This window comes from Rhinolophus ferrumequinum, chromosome 22 (genome assembly GCF_004115265.2).
Source record: "Rhinolophus ferrumequinum isolate MPI-CBG mRhiFer1 chromosome 22, mRhiFer1_v1.p, whole genome shotgun sequence".
NCBI lineage: Eukaryota > Metazoa > Chordata > Mammalia > Chiroptera > Rhinolophidae > Rhinolophus > Rhinolophus ferrumequinum.
In genome coordinates, this window is record NC_046305.1 from 24,849,271 (window position 1) to 24,869,992 (window position 20,722).

General features: G+C 47.4%; 1 protein-coding gene across 1 annotated transcript in view; it reads right to left on the minus strand.

Moving 5' to 3' along the window:
• Nucleotides 1-20,722, minus strand: part of RASSF5 (Ras association domain family member 5) — a 69,061-nt gene that overhangs the window by 38,513 nt on the left and 9,826 nt on the right. Inside the window, exon 2 of the mRNA XM_033093131.1 lies at nt 3,801-3,922. Coding sequence (XP_032949022.1) covers nt 3,801-3,922 — 122 coding nt within the window. The remainder of the gene's footprint in view (nt 1-3,800; nt 3,923-20,722) is intronic.

A 20,722-nucleotide genomic window follows, 5' to 3' on the forward strand; every position in this document is an offset into this window, starting at 1 on the left:
AGAGGGATCTGAGATAGACTGGAAGAAGATTTGCTTGGTCAACAATGGGTGCCCAAGGGAAAAGTCAGCCATCACAGACCTTGGAGATCTCCAAGGAGAGACTCTGAAACCACTGATTCTGTGGTTGACAAAAGTACAGGCAGCTACCAGCACCCTTCCTCAGTTTCTATGCCTGAGACACACACACACAACCCCACATGGCCTTGTGAGTGCAGCTGGAGGCTCTGAGCCCATCCCTGCCCTCTCACACACTTGCCCCTTCTTCCTCCCTCTGGCACGGCAGAGAGAAGACAGCCACAACCTTGAGATTACCGCTTTTCAAAGGTTGAGGCCAAATACTTATCTATAGGATGATCTCAACCATGTTTTGAAAAATATTTCTTCCTGTGTATAAATGCACAGGAAGAAAAAATTAAAAATGTTAACTAACAATGGTTCTCTCTAGGTGGAGGAAAATCAATGATTTTCTTTTCCTTAAAGATCAAAGAGGAGAAATGCCACCAAGCTGTCTCAAGACCTCCTAACAGCCATATGTCTCCAAATTAGCTGAGCTCAGACCAAGGCTCTGGCCACAATAAATCCCCCAGGAAAATGGCACTCATACATTAGTTTAGCTAGTCCAGGTGACAATGTCAAGGTGAAAGAAAGTCCATCCTGGTATTTAACAGAAAATCAAGCCAAGGCGGAAATAAGCACAAACAAGCTTTTTAGAAAAGGTGAGTGAGGCTGGAGCAGGGCCCAGGTTTTATTGATAGAAGGCTAGGTTCTGCCCCACTTGTGCTAAAGCACGCAGTCCGTCCTGTCCAAGGCAAACACAGCAGCCCTCCCCAGCTGGCTGGCCAGGAGCAAAGCCCACTCCAGGCTGTTTGCTGGCTGGGGGTGTTCCACACCCACAGGGGACCGTTGGCTCCTATGTGTCAGTGGGGTTCTGCTCTAGACACTGATTTAGTTTGCTGGATGGTCCCCAACAGAGGGAAAGGGGGACACTCTTCCAAATACTCAAACTTGGAAGCACTGCTGACATTCTGAGGATGAGACGATGTACAAAGCAAACCCCAGGTCCTGTTCTGGGGCCTTTTGCCCACCACATTTGGGAGCTGGCTCACCAGCTCTAGGGTTAGGGTTTCTCAACCTCGGCACTGTTGACATTTTGGGTCAGATGATTCTTTGTTGTGGAGGCCTTTTCTGTGCACTGTAGGATGTCTAGCAGCACCCTCCAGTTGTGACAACCAAAAATGTTCCCCGGGGTGGGGGGGTTGTGGGAAAAATCACAACCTTTTGAGTCCTGCTGCTCTAGAAGAAGGAATAGAAAGAGACCCAAAGAAGAGACCCAGGAAATAGATGGGTGTGCAGGCTCCAGGTTGCGGGTCAGGTAGAGTCAAGGGGTGCAGGAAAAAAGAGAGACTTGGAAGCTCCCCAATGGGACAAAAAATTGGGAAAATAAAGAGCTGTTTAAATAAGATTTTTAGGAAATGTTGCTGTATGATGTGCTAGGTAATCTCCCATTTCCATGTTCTAAGAAATACCTTCAGCAAAAATCTGCATCATTCACCAGGGCTGTGGGATTCAGATTTGTGTCCCTTCCTTTCCTGACCCGCTTCCCCCAATCTGGATGGACAGGTTCTGGCTAGGGACAGGCCCTCCCAAGAGGTTGGGTTACATTCCGGCTAAACCATAAGCAGGTACTATTCCAAAGTATGTGGAGGATATGCAGATTTTTTAAAATATATATTTTAGAACTGATTCAATATAATTTTTATAAAAACATATATCATATTTGCTTTCTAGTAATGCTCTCCCAGTAGGAGATGAAGGCATGGAGGGACAGCTGAGAGGCTGGTAACACCCATGAGTGGGTCGGGTAGCTGAGCATCACCGATCATGTGCGTCATGGTCAGGAAAAGCACGTGGATGGCTATTCTGGGGACTTGAGGCTGAACCCCAGACTCCTCAGTTTCTCTCAGATTCTCTTCAAGAAATAACCAGTCATCCAACATCTGTACCATCTCTGACAGTACCCTGGGCTTTTTCCTCATGAACATGGGGTTTATTTGTTTAAAGTCTTGTTCCCCCACCCTACTGCAAGCCTGGGAGGGCAGGGATCATGTCTGTTTACTTCATCACTAAGTCTCTGGCATTCCTGGGCCTGGCACATGGTCAACAGTCAAAACATATTTGTTGAATGAATAAATAGATGATGTCCTGGATCACTCCTTACTTCCTCAACCAGCAACCTTCAACTCATACATTAAGGTGCAGATCAGGTGTCACCTCCTCTGGGAAGTCCTCCCTGATTTTCCCCAACAGAAATGATTGCACTGTGTACTCAGAACACTTGATTCATATTTTTATGGCAACATGCATCACAGCATATACTATTTGATTATATTCTGCCTCCCCTACCAGAATGTAAGCTCTCTGAGGACAAAAACTGTGATGTATCATTTATTAGCCCCACTCTCACCAGTGTTTGGCACACAGCAGATAATAAATGCTTATTCAATGCAAGAGTCAAAAAAAATAAATGCTCACCCTTCCAAATCTTAGACATTAAAGTTCAGACACATCCTGGTTCAAGTACCTTGGCAAAGCCCAGAACCAAGAGCTGCTTTGGACATCTATTTCCTGATTTAACATAAGGAAAGAACACTTGCCCAGCTCCTCTGAAGCTGATCTGGCCTGGCTGGCAGCCCCAACAACCCCACCGCCCCAGGGCTATGAGGCCTCAAAGGGTCTTCAGGCGCCTTCTCTGGGCCCCTACCACCCCCACCCATACTCACACCTCTGGCTCACAGCCCTAACCCAAAAAGGCTCCGTACAGGGAGCTTCCTCACGTCACTGTTTCTGTTCCATCCTGTCTCTTGAAAAGAGGTGTGTGATATTGTGATTTGCAGTAAGAAATATATATTTGGTCTCTGTCCCTGTTTCAGGCACAGAGCTCCTAAAACCCTTGGAATTTCCTAAGTGATGAGAGCAACCAAGGTGTTTCTTGTTATTTTAATGAGGTGACTTTTGGACCCCACCTAAAGATGGGGGCTGGTTGCCAGGAGAACCTGCCAAGTGATTAAAGTATTGGAACTTCCAGCCCCATCCCCACTGACCTCCAGGGAGAGGGACTGGAGGTTGAATCAATCGCTAATGGACAATGATTTAATCAATCATGCCTATGTAATGAAGCCTCCATAAAAAGCACAAAAGGAGACGACGGGGTTCAGAGAGGTTCCAGGTTGGTGGACACAAGGAGAATCTGGGAGAGTGGCACACCTGGAGAGGGCATGGAAGCTCTGTGCCCCCTTCCCACATACCTGCCCTACGCATCTCCATGTGGCTATTCCTGAGTTATATCTTTTTTTCCTAATAAACCAGTAATCTGGTAAGTAACATGCTTCTCTAAGTTCTGTGAGTTGCTCTAGCAAATTAATCGAACCCAAGGAGGGAGTTGTGGTACCCTCCAATCTATAGTCAGCTGGTCAGAAGCCCAGGTGACAACCTAGACTTGCAGTTCGCATCAGATGGAGGAGGAGCACATGCAGAGTGCCAGAATTGAGGTGAACTTTAAGACACCTAGCTAGGATTAGAGAATGGCTTTGGTGGTGTTGGAAAACCACACGCACACATCAGAATTGGGTGCAGAATCAAAGTATGTGTGAACTCCATCTGAACAGAAAGGGACCCCAACATTCAGTACATGTGGAATACTCATGCCACCTGCTACTCACCAGAGCTTCTAGGAGAGACAGTGGAGCTCAAGGCACCTGCAAAACCTATTCCCAGCCTGATCCTTGAGCTTTGCTGCCTACCTGGATGAAGGTTGGAGTGAGCGTGCTTTTTGGAGAGGGTCTGTCCTGGGATGGGCCTTCCTGCTGACTGCAGTCCAACTGGATCAGATTGCGGCACGCTGGGTGGCAGGTGAATTTACAGTCTGGAGGGAAAGAACCGCAAGGGATTAGGGGCCAGGCTTCCCAGAGAAAAACATTGGGATATTCCATTTAGTTCCTGGAGGGAAGAACATGCAAGAGAGAAGTGGAGGGTAGGAGAATGCTGTGTGAATGATACCCTGCTTTCCAAGTGCTTTACAGGCACACCTCAGACACATTGCGGGTTTGGTTCCAGATCACCACAATAAAGTGAATATCACAATAAGGTGAATCACCAATTTCTTGGTTTCCCAGTGCATATGAAAGTTATGTTTAGTTTACACTATACTATAATCTGTTGAGTATGCAAGAGCATTATGTCTAAAAACAATGTATATACCTAATTTAAAAATATTGCTAAAAAAATGCTAACCATCATCTGAGCCTTCAGCGAATTGTAATCTTTTTACTGGTGGAGGCTCTTGCCTTGATATTGATGACGGCTGACTGATCAGGGTGGTGGCTGCTGAAGATTGGGGTGGTTATGGCAATTTCTTAAAATAGGACAAAAATTAACTTTGCTGCATCAATTGACTCTTCCTTTCACCAACGATTTCTCTGTAGCCTGTGATGCTGTTTCATAGCATTTTACCCACAGAACTTTTTTCAAAATTGGAGTTAATCCTCTCAAACATTGCTGCTGCTTTAATAACTAATTTTATGTAATATTCTAAATTCTTTGTTGCATTTCAACAATCTTCACAGCATCTTCACCAGAAAAGATTCCATCTCAAGAAACCACTTCCTTTGCTCATCCATAAGAAGCAATTCCTCATCCATTAAAATTTTATCATAAGATTGCAGCAATTCAGTCACATCTTCAGGCTCCACTTCTAATTCTAGTTCTCTTGCTATTTCCACCACATCTGCAGTTACTTCCTCCACTAAAGTCTCGAACCCCTCAAAGTCATCCATGAGAGTTGGAATCAACTTCTTCCAAACTCTTCTTAATATTGATATTGACCTCTTCTCATGAATCACAAGTGTTCTTAATGGCATCTAGAATGGTGAATCCTTTCCAGAAGGTTTTCAATGTACGTTGCCCAGATCTATCAGATGAATCACTGTTTATGGCAGCTATCACCTTACAAAATCGATTTCTTAAATAATAAGACTTAAAAGTTGAAATTACTCCTTGGTCCATGGGCTGCCGAATGGATGTTGTGTTAGCAGGCATGAAAACAACATTAATCTTGTTGTACTTCTCCATCAGAGTTCTTGGGTGACCAGGTGCATTGTTACTGAGCAGTAATATTTTGAAAGGAATCTTTTTTTCTGAGCAGTAGGTCTCAATTGTGGGTTTAAAATAATCAGTAAACCATATTGTAAACAGATGTGATGTCATCTAGGCTTTGTTGTTCCATTTATAGACCACAGGCAGAGAAGATTTAGCATAATTCTTAAAGGCCCTAGGATTTTCAGATAGTAAATGCACATTGGCTCCAACTTAAAGTCACCAGCTGCATTAGCTCCTAACAAGAGAGTCAGCCTGTCCTTTGAAGCTTTGAAGCCAGGCATTGACTACTCCTCTCGAACTACAAAAGTCCTAGATGGCATCTTCTTCCAATACAAGGCTGATTTGCCTACATTGAAAACCCTTTGTTTAGTGCAGCCATCCTCTTTAGTTATCTTAGCTGGATCTTGTGGATAACTTGCTGCAGCATCTACACCAGCATTTGCTGCACTTTTATGTTATGGAGACGGCTTCTTTCCTTAACCTCATGAGCCAACCTCTGCTAGCTTCAAACTTTTCTTCCACAGCTTCCTCACCTCTCAGCCTTCATAGAATCGAAGAGACTTAGGGCCTTGCTCTGGATTAGGCTTTGACTTAAGAGAATGCTGTGGCTGGTTTGATCTTCTATCCAGACTACTAAAACTTTCCCAATATCGGCAATAAGGCCGTTTTGCTTTCTTATCATTTGTATGTTCACTGGAGTAGCACTTTTAATTTCCTTCAAGAACTTTTCCTTTGCATTCACAACTTGGCTGACTGTTTGGCACAAGAGGCCTAGCTTTTGGCCTGTCTTGGCTTTCCACATGTTTTCCTCACTAACCTTAATCATTTCTAGTTTTTGATTTAAAGTGAGAGACTTGCAACTCTTCCTTTCACTTGAACACTTAGAGGTCATGTAGGGTTATTAATTCGCCTAATTTCAATATTGTTGTGTCTCAGGGAACAGGGAGGCCCGGAGGAGAGGGAGAGAGAGAGACGCGGAACTGCCGGTCAGTGGAGCAGTCAGAACACACACATTTATCAATTAAGTCTGCTGTGTGATATGGGCGTGATTTCTGGTGGCCCCAAAATAACTGCAATATGTAACATCAAAGATCACTGATCACAGATCACTGCAACAATAATAATAATAATGAAAAAGTTTGAAATATTGTGAGAATTACCAAAATGTGACACAGAGACATGAAGTGAGCAAACGCTGTTGGAAAAATGGTGCCAATAGTCTTGCTCAAGGCAGGGTTGCCAAAAACCTTCTATTTATAAAAAACACAATATCTGCAAAGCACAATAAAGCAAAGCACAATAAAATGAGGTATGCTTGTACACATTTGCAAACTGTTTTCCCCTCCATTATTTTGTGTGACCCTGCAATTATTATTATTGCCACTTTACAGGCAGGAAATTGGAGCCTAGGGACTTCAGTGACTTTCTCAAGGTCAGATCATCTGGCTTCAGACTAGAGCTCTTTCTACTAATTTACATTAATTTAATCACCAGGGATTACAGATCCCTGGGGAAGGACTTAACTTTTCTGGGCCTCTTTTTGCCAGTCTGTAAAATATAGGTCATAGCAGCCCTGCCTGGTACACAAGGTTGCTTGTTTATAGCTACAGAAGAAAACAGGTCCTTACAAATTAAAAGTGCCTCTGAAGACAAAGGCGGCAGCAGCAGCAGCAACAGGAAAAGCTATTACCTGTCTCTGACCTGCCCTATCTAGGAATGTCGGCGTGTCTTCTCTAACCCAGCTAAAATATACTGCAGAAAACATCCCAAATCAAGTGTTTCACGGCACAAGTTTCATAGACAATGTTCATGTCCATGGAAGCAGGACTTAATGACCATAGTAAAAAAGAGCCTTGGGACTACGTTAGACACGGAGAACTGAGAGTCAGAGAGGTAAAGTGAGCTGCCCAATGACACACAGCTCAGTAGCTAAGCCAAGTCTGCTAGTAGCTTCCAGGTTCCTCAAGTCTCTCTCAAGCCTCCTTGTTAGAAGGGAGTTAAAGTTGAAGGGGGCAGAGGGACAGGCTGGGCTGGGCCAGGTTTATGCCCAGGGGACATAACAGCATGGACTTGTTTGGAAAACCTGAGGACTAGGAGACAACTTTGGGTTGATGAGGGCTCAGGCTCCAGACACTCTTTTCATTCCTTTTAACAAGTTCCAAAATCAGTACTTTTAGACTTTTTTAGAAGCTGTCACAGCACACACTCTCTTGAAGTGGGGATGGGTCTCTTCTTTCATCTTTTGGGATTCTTGGAATGACAGCCTGACCCTCCCCAGCTGCCCCTTCCCCTGCACCCCCAAAGATGAGTACCTGGGCTACATTCCTAGTACAGGTTTTGCCACTAATGTTTGCAGGGGAGCACCCTGATAAATGCAGGGACACACAGAGATTCCACAATCCTGCAACCTTTTGACTCAATGGTCTGAACCTCCAACCACATTTGGAAGGGCATTTAGAAGCTCTGCTGCTCATATCCCTCATGCCTGAAGGTGAGCCCCACTCGTCAGTCCCCACCTTCACACCCCACCCTTGCCTAGGTCTTCCTGACTCTCCTCCTAGAAGGCGTCCTCTCACCTGGAGATGGAATGGGTGCAGCTGGTTCTCTAGGGCATGCACCATACATCTGCAAGCACCCACAGGCATTTCTGGGGTCCCCCAGAGGGCGACCTCTGCCTGGCACAGGGACAGCCTCACCTCGAGTGGGGTGAAGGGCACAGGGGGATGTGCAGGCCAAGTCTCCTGTGCCTGCAGTGCCCAGAATCGCCAGGGCTTTGATAAGGTAGCACTAAGGCCAGAGCCCACACAGAGAAGCACTGTTGGGCTCTGCTCCGGGGACACACCTGTACAGCTCTGGCCACACTCTGAGAATGAAGAATGCTCTGGGGATGCCAACAAGTGTGAATGAGGAGGACAGATTGGAAGCTCTCCCAACTCTGTACTAGACACGTGCTGCCACCAACTCACAAATGGGAAAGCGTCTTGGGAGAGGTGCAGGTCCTCCAGCCTCCTCTTTCAGTAAGTTGTACTGTCGACACAGCCACTCAATATCCATCGGTGCATCTGATTTTCTCAATTACCCTCTCCCTCTCTTTGCCTCCCTCTCCCCACTCAGTTTCTCTCTCTCTCTGTCTCTGTCTCTGTCTCTCTCTTTCTCACATACACATGCGTGCGCGCACACACATACACACACACACACACACACACACACACACCGAAAACAGAACCAAAACCTCCAAAAGATTTTTTTCCAGGTCTGATGCTGAGCTGGGCAGAACTAGAGAACAGAAGATTCCAAGAGGAATGTTGTGGAACTTTTTTAAAAAGCACCTTTGAGCACCAATGACTTCGTTCCATCAGACCCTATGTAATCACAGACTGGAGCAAAACCACGGAAGCACGTCTTGATAGTTGTCATCCCCTGGGCTTTTAGGTGAGGTCAGAGCCACCGTGCCCTCTCCAAACACAGCAGTAAGGTCCACAGTTCACAGCCAATAGTTGCAGGCCTGACGTGCTGTGAGGGGACACCCATATGAGATTCCAAAGGCAGGGCCATGTTCCACTGGGACCCCATAGGCAATCTTCCCCTCAAGGCAGCTCATCACGAGGTGCTGCTAAGCCGACCCCTGTCCTCGGCATCCATTGTCCTTCACAGCCTTCGATCTGGACGAGGAAAGAGAAAGGGACCATACAGGCCCCCGAAGTGCTCAGCCTTCCCTGGTCAGTGTCACCATCATCTTTGGCAGTGACTTCAGTGTCTTGAACATGGACTTTCCCGTGCTCTGTGCTCACCTGACAGTGAAGATGAATAAGACAGGACACCAGGGGGACTCAGCCTAGCTGGGCAGACAGGACACACATGTGCAAAGATAACCAGTGAGAGAGACAGCGCAAAGCACAGGCACACACCTAGGAAGCCTTTTCAGAGGACACAGACACACCTGCCAGCCACAGCAGGCGGGGAGGCGTCATGGCACAGGAGGCTCTGGGGAACTTAAAGAATGGATCGGACTCCAGGGGACTCATAGGCCCTCCTCGCAGCGGCCAAGAGGAGGCAGGGAGCTGTGACATCACAGAGTAGATACGACAAGGATCTCCCCGAAAAGAGGCAGCAAAAGGTTAGGGAGCAGGATTCCTAGGTCCTGATTGTGTCTTAAGGAGAACTGGCATTTCTTGACCTTATTATTGTCATCTATAAAAATAGAACTATCCCTTCCCCCTCTCCATCCTTCCCTTCCAGCTATAGGCTCTGTCCTCTCCCGAGGGATGTTTTGAATAAAATAAATGTGCTTCCAGGTTTGGGAAGAGAAGCTTATGGAAATACAAGGGGTGAACTGTGATGAGGAACGATGGAGACAAACCACAAGAGGGCCCTTCTCCAAGGAAGGATCCGGAGCCAGGATGGAGAGAGGCCTCCTTGGGTCCACCCTCAGCCCCCAAATGTTATTAGTTTCCTCGCTGCTATAACAAGCACCGTGAACTAGGTGGCTTAAAACTGAAATTTACTGTCTGAGTTCTGGAGGCTCAACGTTTGAAATCAGGTTGTCGGCAGGGTCATGCTCCTTCTGAAACCTGCAGGGGAGACTCCTCCCTTGCTTCTTCCTACTTCTCATGGCTTGCTGGCAACCTTTGGTGCTCCTTGGCTTGTGGCTGCATGACTCAAATCTCTGCCTCCACCTTGACATGGCCTTCTGCCTGTGTGCCTCTGTCTACACATGGTCTTCTTATAAGGACACCGTCATATTGGATTAGGGGACTACCCGCTTAAGTAATTACACCTGCAAATAACCTATTTCCAAATAAGGTCACATTGTGACGTACTGGGAGTTAGGACTTCAACGTATTTTGGATGGAGGCCCGCTTGGCCATATTGAGAACCCAGAGCCCTTAGGCACAAGTAGATGGGGTTTCTCATGGAACCATTTCCACAGACCAGCGCATATGGTCAGACGAGGGGGCCAGGGAGTGCGGAGCTGAGGCCAGGACCACTTACCTACCTTCACCAGCCCTGCTTCTGGCCTTCTCAGTCCCCAAAGGTCATCATCAAAGTCACCATCTCAAACAAGGGGCAGGCCCCATGGCCATGGCAGTCTATGCCCAGAGATGGCATTCCTTCTCCCACCTCAGCCCAGAGATGGTGAACCCAGCAGACAGAACTACCTGTGCAAGGAGATTGTTTTTCCAAAATATAGAATACTCTTCATCCTCAGGACTGCCAAAGTTAGTTCCTATTCCATCCTGTTGCCACATCGTGTGCGTGCGTGCACACACTACACACACACACATACACCATACCTCACACACACACCACACACACACCACACCATCCACACACACCACACACACACAAACACCATACCTCACACATACACCACACACACACCACACCACATACCACACACACCACATAATACACCACACACCACACACACACACACACACACACACACACACACACACCCCACATGCACACAATTTGCTGCATAACCTGAGAGGCTAATTGTCGAAACCTGAAGCAATCCATTGAGAAGAAATCTTTAAGGCCCTTTCACCCCAGACCTAGTTGTAAGATCCCAAGATATCATGGAGCTTTCCACTTAATTCTCCCCTCCTCTAGCTGGATCCAAGGTGTGGGGTGAGGGTGGGGCAAGCGCCCAGGAGACAGAGCCTTGTCTGCAGTGAGCCCACAGGCCACCTTTGCGTCAGGCTCCCTTGCAGTCACTCCCAGGTCAGTGGAGAGCAGCTTCTCACCCTGCATGGCCAAAAGCAATTCTGAGGCCTGAGGGGAAGAATGACAGCCTCTGAATCCAGGAGCCCTGTACCCATTCTCTGGGCATTTACGCCTTCCTGGAGGTCAACCTCGGAACAGATCTTGCCACCTTTTGCTTTCCTCTTTCAGGGGCCTGGCTGTCTGTGGTATAATGGAAAGAGAACGGACTCCAAGGAAGGCCTGGCCTCTAGCCACTGTCCAACCAAGTCACTGAACTTGGGTTCAGTTATTGAACTTCTCTGATTATTAATTGCCTCAACTATAACGTGGGACTAACAGCAGTTCCTAGGGCTGCCATGAGAATGAAATGCGGTTCTTAATGTAAATCACCGTCCAGAAGGCCTGGAACGTGGAGGCCTCAGGGTTTCATGCCCCACCTCTCCCCCCGCTCCTCTGCTAAGCGTGGATTCCTCCCCACCCCACTGAGCTCCTGGGGGGGAATCTAGAGTCTCACCAAACTTTCCCCAGCTAATCATTTCCAAAACAAGCACATAAGTAGCTTCTAGTTTTAAAATAATTTTGTTCTTAAGCACTACACAGAAATCTGAAAAAGCAAAATCAAAAACAACGTGCATTGGAAAATGACAATGTTATAATACGATAGTTTTTTAAAAACCCGAGTGAGTGTTGTCCTCGTCTTCCCAAGCAAGTCAGTGGGAACAGTCCTCAAGCTCAGGGTCCCTCTGTGGCTTTATTCTCAGATATTCCTTTGAGTCCCGCATTCTGGCACTGGGAGGCACCTACTGCAGGTGAGCGATAGCTGCACAAGACTTCTCAGAGCCCCTCCGTCATTCCCTGCGCCCGTCTATCCTAGGCTGACCAGGGCCTGCCCCACCCCCTATCGCACCCTGCACCTATAGCTCAACCCTGCCTGTGCCCCATCCTGGAAACCTGTCTGTGCCCACTGACCTCCCTCCAGACCTCCAGAGTCCTGATACAAGGTCCTAAGGCATCTTCAGACCTTCACGGAAGCTCAAGCCCCAGTATGAGCAAGGGTGGCCTGGGTCACCCGCAGAGGTGAGGTGCCAGAAGGACATGGAGCCTGGTGGGGGGTAACCTCCCCCTGCCACACACACCTCTGCCTGCCCAGGACTTTTCTCCTCCCTACCCTCCTGCCTACCCCCCTCCAATATCCTTGCTCTTATTTCAGAAGAGAAAATTGTCAACCAAAGTTTACAAATCCTATTATTACAGAGGATGTGGGTAAACGAGAGGGTCCTTGCCTATTGGTGGGACCGATTTCCTGCAGGAATTTACCCTGAGTGTGTACTTATTTGTATCTAAATGTGTCTTCATTAAAGTGCTCATCACATAGTTATGAACACAGAAGTCTAGAAATATCCCACATCTGTCCACAGGGGAACCATTACAGTTATGATACATTTTAAAATAAAATATTATTTAGCAATTATATAAGATGATGTAGATTAACATTGGTCAACTTGGGAAGATGTCCACAAGCATATCATTAAAGAGAAAAAGATAGTGTTTTATGGTCTTGATTACATAAAAATATACACATACTTATGGATACATTACACACAGAAAGATATCTGGAAAGAAGGTGACATGCTTGCTCTGACTGATAGAATTTCAAGTGCTTTACCTTTCCTTATAGTTTCTAAACTTTTATAACGAACATATATTCTGTACTAATGGAACAAAAATATCACAAAAAAAGGAACAAAGAAAAATCATTGTAATGACATCAGGGACCATTATTCACTACCTACAATATGCCAGACACTTTGTATGATTTTATATAATCAATACTACGCCTCTATGACATATGTTTCCACCTCTCTTTATTTAAAAGCAGGCTTTACTTTTTAGAGCAGTTTTAGGTTCACAGCAAAATTAAGCAGAAGTGTACAGAGTTCCTATATACCTGTTGCCCCCCTCCCCCACAACCTCCCCCATCATCAACATCTCCCACCAGAGTGGGACACTGGTTACAACTGATGAACCTATACTGACACATCATTATGACTCAAAGTCCACCATTTACATGAGGGTTTACCCTTGGCGTTGTACATTCCATGGGTTTGGACAAATATATAATGATATCTATCTACTATTATGTACCATACAGAGTAGTTTCACTGCCCTAAAAATCTCTATGCTCTATTCATCCCTTCCTCCCACCCAGCCACTGGTAACCACTGATCTTTTTATTGTCTCCATAGTTTTGCCTTTTTCAGAATGTGATATAGTAGGAGTCATACAGTGGGTGTCTTTCATATTGGCTTCTTTCACTTAGTAATATGCATTTAAGGTGCTCCATGTCTTTTCATGGCTTGATAGCTCATTTCTTTTTAGCACTGAATAATATTCCATTGTCTGGAGGTACCACAGTTTATCCACTCACCTACTGCAGGGCACCTCGGTTGCTTCTAAGTTTTGGCAATTATGAACAAGGCTGCTGTAAACACCCGTGCCACCCACCACACACAGGGTTTTGTGTGGAGGCAGATTCCCAGCTCCTTCTTTGGCCTAACCCTATTTTAGAGATGAGGAAACTGAGACTTGCAGAAGTTAAGAGACTTGTTGAGAGCCTCACAGAGGAAGAGTGGAAATCCATCACACCCGGCTGCTTCTCACTGGCCATTTTCCGGGAAATCGTTCCTCAGAGCTGCCACCTTCCTTTGGTCCTGGTTCCACTTAGCCTGACTGCTTGAGGCCAGGAATGGGCTTCATCTGGACGGAGATTAGGGTGGCCCAAAGCCAGAAAAGAGCATGAGTTGAAGGGGTCTGGGTAAGGAGTTTGCTTTTTCCTCTGCCCTAGCAAGAGTGTCCCTCCCAGAAGCTTCTGCCTCATTCTGGAAAAGCCAGTTCACAGCTCAAGTCCCAGCCAACCAAGCCACTCAGCCTGGGGGCTTCAGAAACCATCCATACTGTCTGCCTGCTCTGGATTGGTTCTCCAGACATTGCCCCTTCATGTCTGGGACACCACATCTGAAGACTCTGAACTACTCTGGCAGCAGCCAGAGATTCCTGCACTGAGCTCCCAGCACAGCTTCACCAGAAAGGCCAGCTCTTCAGCCAATTTCAAGCTCCACAGGTAATGGGCTCTCAGCTTCCCCCACTCAAAGAGGCCCGGCTTCTGCAACTCTGCTCCCTAGGACATAACAGAGCCATCTGCCTCATCGTGTGGAGAGATGAGGATGATGGGACAGCATCCACAGTGGATGCCAGGCTCCCAGCACCAGCTGCATCACAGAGGCACCAGAGTGCATCCACTCAGCAGCTAAAATCAGAAATCCTCGAATAAACTGTGTGGTGCCTTGAAGCATACTGCTTAATGCGTATGACAGAGGTCTTTGAGAATGGGTGCAGGGGACGAAGCAATTAACTGGGAGCTGAGGAAAGGACAGAATCTGGCCGCCAAAGTCACACAGATCATGGCTTGAACCTAAGCCCTACTAACTGGGTATGAGATGGGACTGGACAACTGCCCTAACCTCAGTAAAATATGGAATTTATTTAGCCTCAATTTCCTCATCTGCAAAATGGAAGTAATATCTTCCTTGCCAGATTTGTTGACAAAATTGGAGAGAATGTATGTAAGGTATCGAATAGTGCCTGCACATAGCATGTGCTCAATAAATGGTAGCTGTCATTTTTAGCTATGGGACTCTTGAGTCTGGGTACTTCCTGTTGACTCAGCGTGTGATGCCAACCAAAAAACTTCTCATTCCAATGTATTGCGATAAGAGGAATCATGCAACTTTCCTGCTCACCTAAGTTCCTCCTCCCTGTCCCTACCTCCCTCCAGCCCTGCCTTTGATGAGCTCAGAAGAGTAAGGCAGGGACAGGAGAGGCTGCACGGTATTGGAGAATGGGAAGGTAGAGACTGTAACTTGTCAAGCTTGGAGGTCTGTAGCAATTGCCAAAATCAACACAATTTATACATTTTTCACACTCCTAGTTAAACTCCTAGTGGGGCTGGCAGCAGGGAGTGGAAACTCCCCACTCCTGGGTCAGGCAGCCAGCTCAGGACACCTGCATCTTTATGTTTCCAGGAAGGAGCCTGGACCCAGCCCTCTTGAGACCATACACTGTGATTCCTTGTTTCAGAGGACAGGCCACCCCTGAGGGCATTCAGCACCCCCACCCCAGCCTGGAGGGCCTGGAGGCACACAAGCCTAACTCCAACACACACACGCACACACACACACACGTGCCAGAAAGCAAGCCAAGAAGCCAACAGGAAGGGTCGATGCACTGGTGGTAGAGGAGCGACATAGAAGCCTGGCCATGTCTTAGGTCAGGGACTGCCAGCCCTCCCATGGACAGGCAAGTGGGGCAGCTGGAGGCACTGGGGCTGTTATCTCTGTGCAAAGAGCCAAGAGGGGATGTATCTGAACATACACATGTCAGGATCGCATGTTCAGTTCCCGTCTACAATAGAGGGCTGGGTGGGCGGCCTCTATGGAAAGCTGGCTCCCCCAGGTCAGGCACACTGAGGCGAGAAGGTGCTGGAGAGGTAGAGTGGTGCTGGGGAGCCGGTTTGAACTGAGGACACAAGGCCATCCCCGAGATCCTGGTCCCCACCCTCTCCCAAGATGACCACACTGGTTTGGCCTGTGACAGAGCTGGATGGGGTTGACATGAACTTTTGAGTGACCCTTTTGTACTGAGGGGAAAGATCCTTCTCAGTTGTTGTCCATGGGGCAAAGTAGATATTAAAATTCTCACTGGGACCTTGGTCCCTGGATCTAATGTATCATTTGTTTATTCCTGAACCTGCCTTCTTGTCACATTTCCAGGTAGGCTGGACATGCCCCTGCACCCCCTTCCCAAACATAGGCGGCTGGCCTGCAGGGGTATAATCCTGCCTGGAGTGGGTGGGTGTGCCTCTCGGGCAGGCCCATTAATCATCTTTCTCCAACACAACTATACATCCCTAGGCTGAAAGCACCAACAAAAGGAAGGCACTGTAGCCAGGCCAGGTGGGGGTATGTTGGTTAGGGTTGTGTTGGGAGGGGCAGGTGGAGGGAGGGAAGGCAGGACAATTCACAGCAAGTTCAGACGGATGATGCCGGAAGTGAGGGGGACGGCAGGCGATGCCTGCCCTGTGTCCAGTGAGGCGGGGCCAGGGCCTGATCCCCGGTCACCTTTCCCATATGGCCTGTTGCATGCCACTCCGCTCCTTGGGGGTGCTATAACCCTTAAGCATGCCCTCCACCCTGCCTTGTGCGCATGTGTATATTTGTTTAAAATTATAAACAAACATAATAGGGTTGAGTCATTTTTAACAATTCATGCTTCAACTTCAGATAGCATTAACTGACTCCCTGCTAGGACCTTGCTCGAACTCTCCCTCCCATCTCTTCTGCTCCCACCCCTTGATTTTTTTCTATATTATATTATTTACACTTTCAGTGTTTATAACATTTACATTCTGCTGTAACTACAATTCCCACAGTTGTCTAAAACAAACTCTGCTATTAAATCTACTATTTGGTCTTTTTACAACAGCAAACTATTTTTAATGTTTTTATTTTAATTAATCTTTTGATTGAATTTGGGGGGTTATTATATTTTTATGTTTCCCAAATGGTACTTAAAGCACCTGTAAGAGATGTACCCTATTTTATTGGCCTTTTTGTACTGTGGCCTCATGCAATGATGAGGGGGAGAGGTAGACAGAGAAGACAGACGAGGGCGAGTGTGGCCCTCAGTGCGATATCACAAAGCATCTCGGAGAATCCCATCCTGGCCAACAATGGATGGAGGCAGTAGATTTCGGAAAAATGTAAAAATAAACGATTTGAGGCGGATTCCAAGGATGGGAAAAGCAAAGCACTGGTCCACAGGACAGCCGGTTCTATCCAAACACTTTCTGTAACGGGAACAAATGTATGAAAGGAATATATATATATATATATATATATATATATATATATATACACACACACACATACTTGTATATTTTTTTCCAATATAGATATATCTATTTTGATTGTCACCACAGGAAAAAAGAAATTCTATTGCCAGAGCACCTTAAGAGAAGAAAAAATGTTTTAAAACATTATAGACAGTTGGGCTTAAGGGGATTTAAGAGACAGCAACAGCCTATGGTGTCCAAAGCCAGACAGAACCGCCAGATGCCCTCTCGGCTCAGGTCTGCTCCGGAGGGGCCTCCGCCTTCTCTAGGCATGTGACAGACACTCTGCTCTGGGTGTAAGAGAGACAAAACAGGTGGGGTCCCCTACCCCTGGGCGTGGGGCCCTCTTCCCCGTCCCTGGGGCCCCTGAGAAGACACAAGGAGCAGCCTGGGTAGCTGACAGAGAAAAGGACATGAGCCTAGTGGTAACGGGCAGACGTAGAATGAAAAGCTTGAGGGTTTTTTTTCGCTTTTAGCAAACACCTACCCTCTTGCTAAACTTCAGCATATTTTTCATGGTGTCCCACAGACCCCAAAGATAAGAACAGTTAAATACGTTTGCAAGAAGTCCTGCCCGGGGAATCTACAGATCACAGGACGGCAGAAAAACCTTAGACAGATGTGCGGATAGAACGCACACACAGGAGCGTGTGCACAGGTAGGCCTCATCAGAGTGCCAGGAGGTCCCAGGAGGCCCGGAGCACACTAGTTCAGGCCACATTCAGTCCTTTATGGGACAACCAGGCTGCTGCAGTTAACTGGATTTTCCACACCTGCTTTGATGTCACTTGCATTCAAAGTGCAGATCAACAACCGAACACCAACCAACTGGGTGAAAGGAGACTTTCTGCAGTGAGAAGAAAGCTAAATAGATTACGTCTGAGGCCCTCCCTGCAGGAGACACACAAAGGCTTCTTTACAACTGTATCCCTGTAGCCAGGACCACCAGAGACTTCTGGGGAGACCCAGGCCCATTTCTCAGTGACCTCCAAGCAGCCTTTTAAAATGATATATGACTTGCTCTTTGGCAACACACTTTCTTAGCCCCTAATGATGCCTGGTGGGTTAATCTAGCCTTGCCTGTTAATTAAGTGGTGAGGTAAAGTCAATGATAGGAATTTTCCCAGAGAATGTATTTAAGAGTTTTATGCCCCTCCTCCACTTCTGCCTGGGCAACCTTCAAACTCTTTCACTGAGACGCAGGCAGCCCACTTTGACCCAAGTGCAATGGAAGAGTAGACAGCTGTATTGGGGGCTTACACAGGTGACCTACTGGAAACAGCTGTTAAAAGTATTTCTAGGAGCATGAAATCACAGCAGCTGACAGTGAGAAGCCTCTATGTGACAAGTATGTGATACGTCAATTGGTTTACATCTAAAGTCATATTTAACCCATATAACACTAGCTTGAGGTTGACATTCTTTCCCCATTTACACTGGGAAAAACCGGGATTCAGAGAGGTTAATCTGTATAAGGAGGGTCCTCCAGCCAGGAATCCACAATCCAGAGTCAAGTTGACCTGGCTCTAAGCCCATTTCCTTAAATGCCATACTGCAGGTTGCTCATGGAGTCCTGCAAGCAAGAGCTAGTCCAGAAGTCCACAGCCTGCAGACTTCTGCTCCCATCCTCTCTGGGTACCATCTTCCCCCTCCTCTGCCAATCAATTAAGTCCAAACGAGTACATCTGAGCTGCAGTGCAGTACTCACCCTAACCTTAATGCTGCCACTCCAGGCCTGATAGAGTTGATTAAATCCGTAACTCCTTGGGCTGAATAGCAAAGGAGCAAGGAAATGATCTATTGAATAAGTTTTAACAGGGAGGTGGGGAGAGGGTGAACCTGAAGACTCTAGTGAGCATTTAAACTGAGGAACTCAGTATCCAGCCGGCTTCTCAGCATGTATTAGGCTATTGATGAGGATAAATTATTCAGGCTGGCTAAAGAGTATTTGTCTCCATATGGTGATTAATTGAATTAAAATCCCCACTTCTCGAGAGGTAAAACCTTAATCAGAAAAATTACATTTTTCATAGTCAGGATTATATCTTCTTCTAAACTCTGCTTTTAAAAGCTTAGCCCAGAGATGGTTTTTCAGTTTAATTCCATCCCTAATGCTCTGTGTTGTGGCCACCTAGAGGCCCACCTACTCCTAAAAGTGTATGAGAACAGTGTGGAGAAGATGGGGCAAGAGCCCCAAGGAAAGGGGGTGTTCTCCAAAGATCCAGCCATCAGAGAGAAGCAGCTAAAGGTCAGTGAGAGGAGTAGAATCAGCTGTGACTGGTTCCAGGCCTGGTTGTGCAGCTCTGACCTTTAGCAAGGGGCCTGCTTTATCTGAGTCACCTCACCTGTGAAATAGCAAATCCTTTCCCCACTTCCACCATACTGCAATCTGGAGGGAATATATGACATTAAAAAACACACACACACACATGAAGGCTTTGAATTTTTAGCCGAAGGGCGCTGCAGAAATATAAGATGCTGTAGGTAGCAAAATACAGCGGAAAGACCCCTAGGCTAAAAGGCAGGTGCTCAGGGTCCCAGATAGACGTGGAGGTGCCACCAACAGGGCCTTTTTTGGCCCCAGTCTCCTTTCCTTGAAAAAGGGGAATAGGATGACCTAAGATGCTATAAAAATTTGAATTACTACTGTCTCTCCTTCTCATCTTTCACTCGGTCCATACTGTCCGTTATCCTTCTCCAGGCAAGGACTGTTCTCACCCTAATTAGTGCCCAGTCACTGCCTGAGGCTGGGGCTCCTGTCCAGCTGTGTCCCGCCCAGCAGTCTCCAGCCCCACACGGTCTGCCCCCCAGTCACCTCCACTAACCACGCAGGTGAGAAGCCTTAGCCTAGGAAACCTCATGGCTCCTGGGTCCTTGGAAGGCTGGCTCAGCACCTTGGCAAGATCTGATGCCCCCTCAGAGTCACAGGATAAGCAGATGGAAAACAATGGCCATCCAAGATTCCCACATTCCACCATCTCAGGAACCCAGCCAGATTAAGATGACTTCTTGGCCCTAATTCTCAGCCACTGAAAGGCTGTTAAAACCCATGGGCTTCCGACATGGGCTGACCATGTCCTTCAGGTCTGGCTGTTCCACCTAAACCTGCAGGATGGCAGCACCTAAGTTTTGGTGCCTGGGGAGTCGGTGGCAGTGGGGCGGATGGTGGTGCAAGGAGTGGTGCTGAGCTCAGCATTCAATACCAGGCTGCCAGAACTCTCCTGCACTCCCTTCTCCATGGGAAAGGCCTCAGAACCCAAGTATCCCCTGAACACCCCCAGCTGGAGCGACTTGGACCTACCACGAGCCAGCCGGGCCTTGTGGCGGAAACTCTGCGGGGCCTGGAGCTTTTCTGATCCCAAGTGGCTCTTAGGGAGCCTGCGGAAGAGCTGCTGGAGCCTCGAGGTGACTGTTCCGAAGCAGGCAGTGGCCGCCTCCTCGTCTCGGCCCTCTGTCATCCCAGCTGCAGGAGATCAATAGCTTCTCTCTAGGCCTGGTGTCAGGGGTGGTGGAATGAGTGGGCCCTGGAAGGGCTCCAGGCTTCATGTGACTGAGGTTCTGCTCAAATCTGTCCAGCTTCGCTGCTCTTCCAAAGGAAGCCACAGCACCTGGGGCCTCAGTGGCCCCAGCACAGCCTAAGCAATGCCTTTTCAAGTCTAGCTGAGGTCCTTCCCCTCCACCGCCCCCAGTGGAAAACTTTCTATTCCTGGGGCTTTTAGCTTGATAAGATAAAAATTCCCGCACCAAAGAGGCTGCAGGAAAGAGGCTGCCTGAGCCTCACTCCTCAGTAGCGCCCGTGAGTCTAAAAATCAATGTCTCCAAAGTTTCAACCGATGACAAGAGTGATCGGTTACCTCATACCGTGGGCCTGGCCCAGGAGCTCATTAATGGATTTCTTTGGGGATGGCG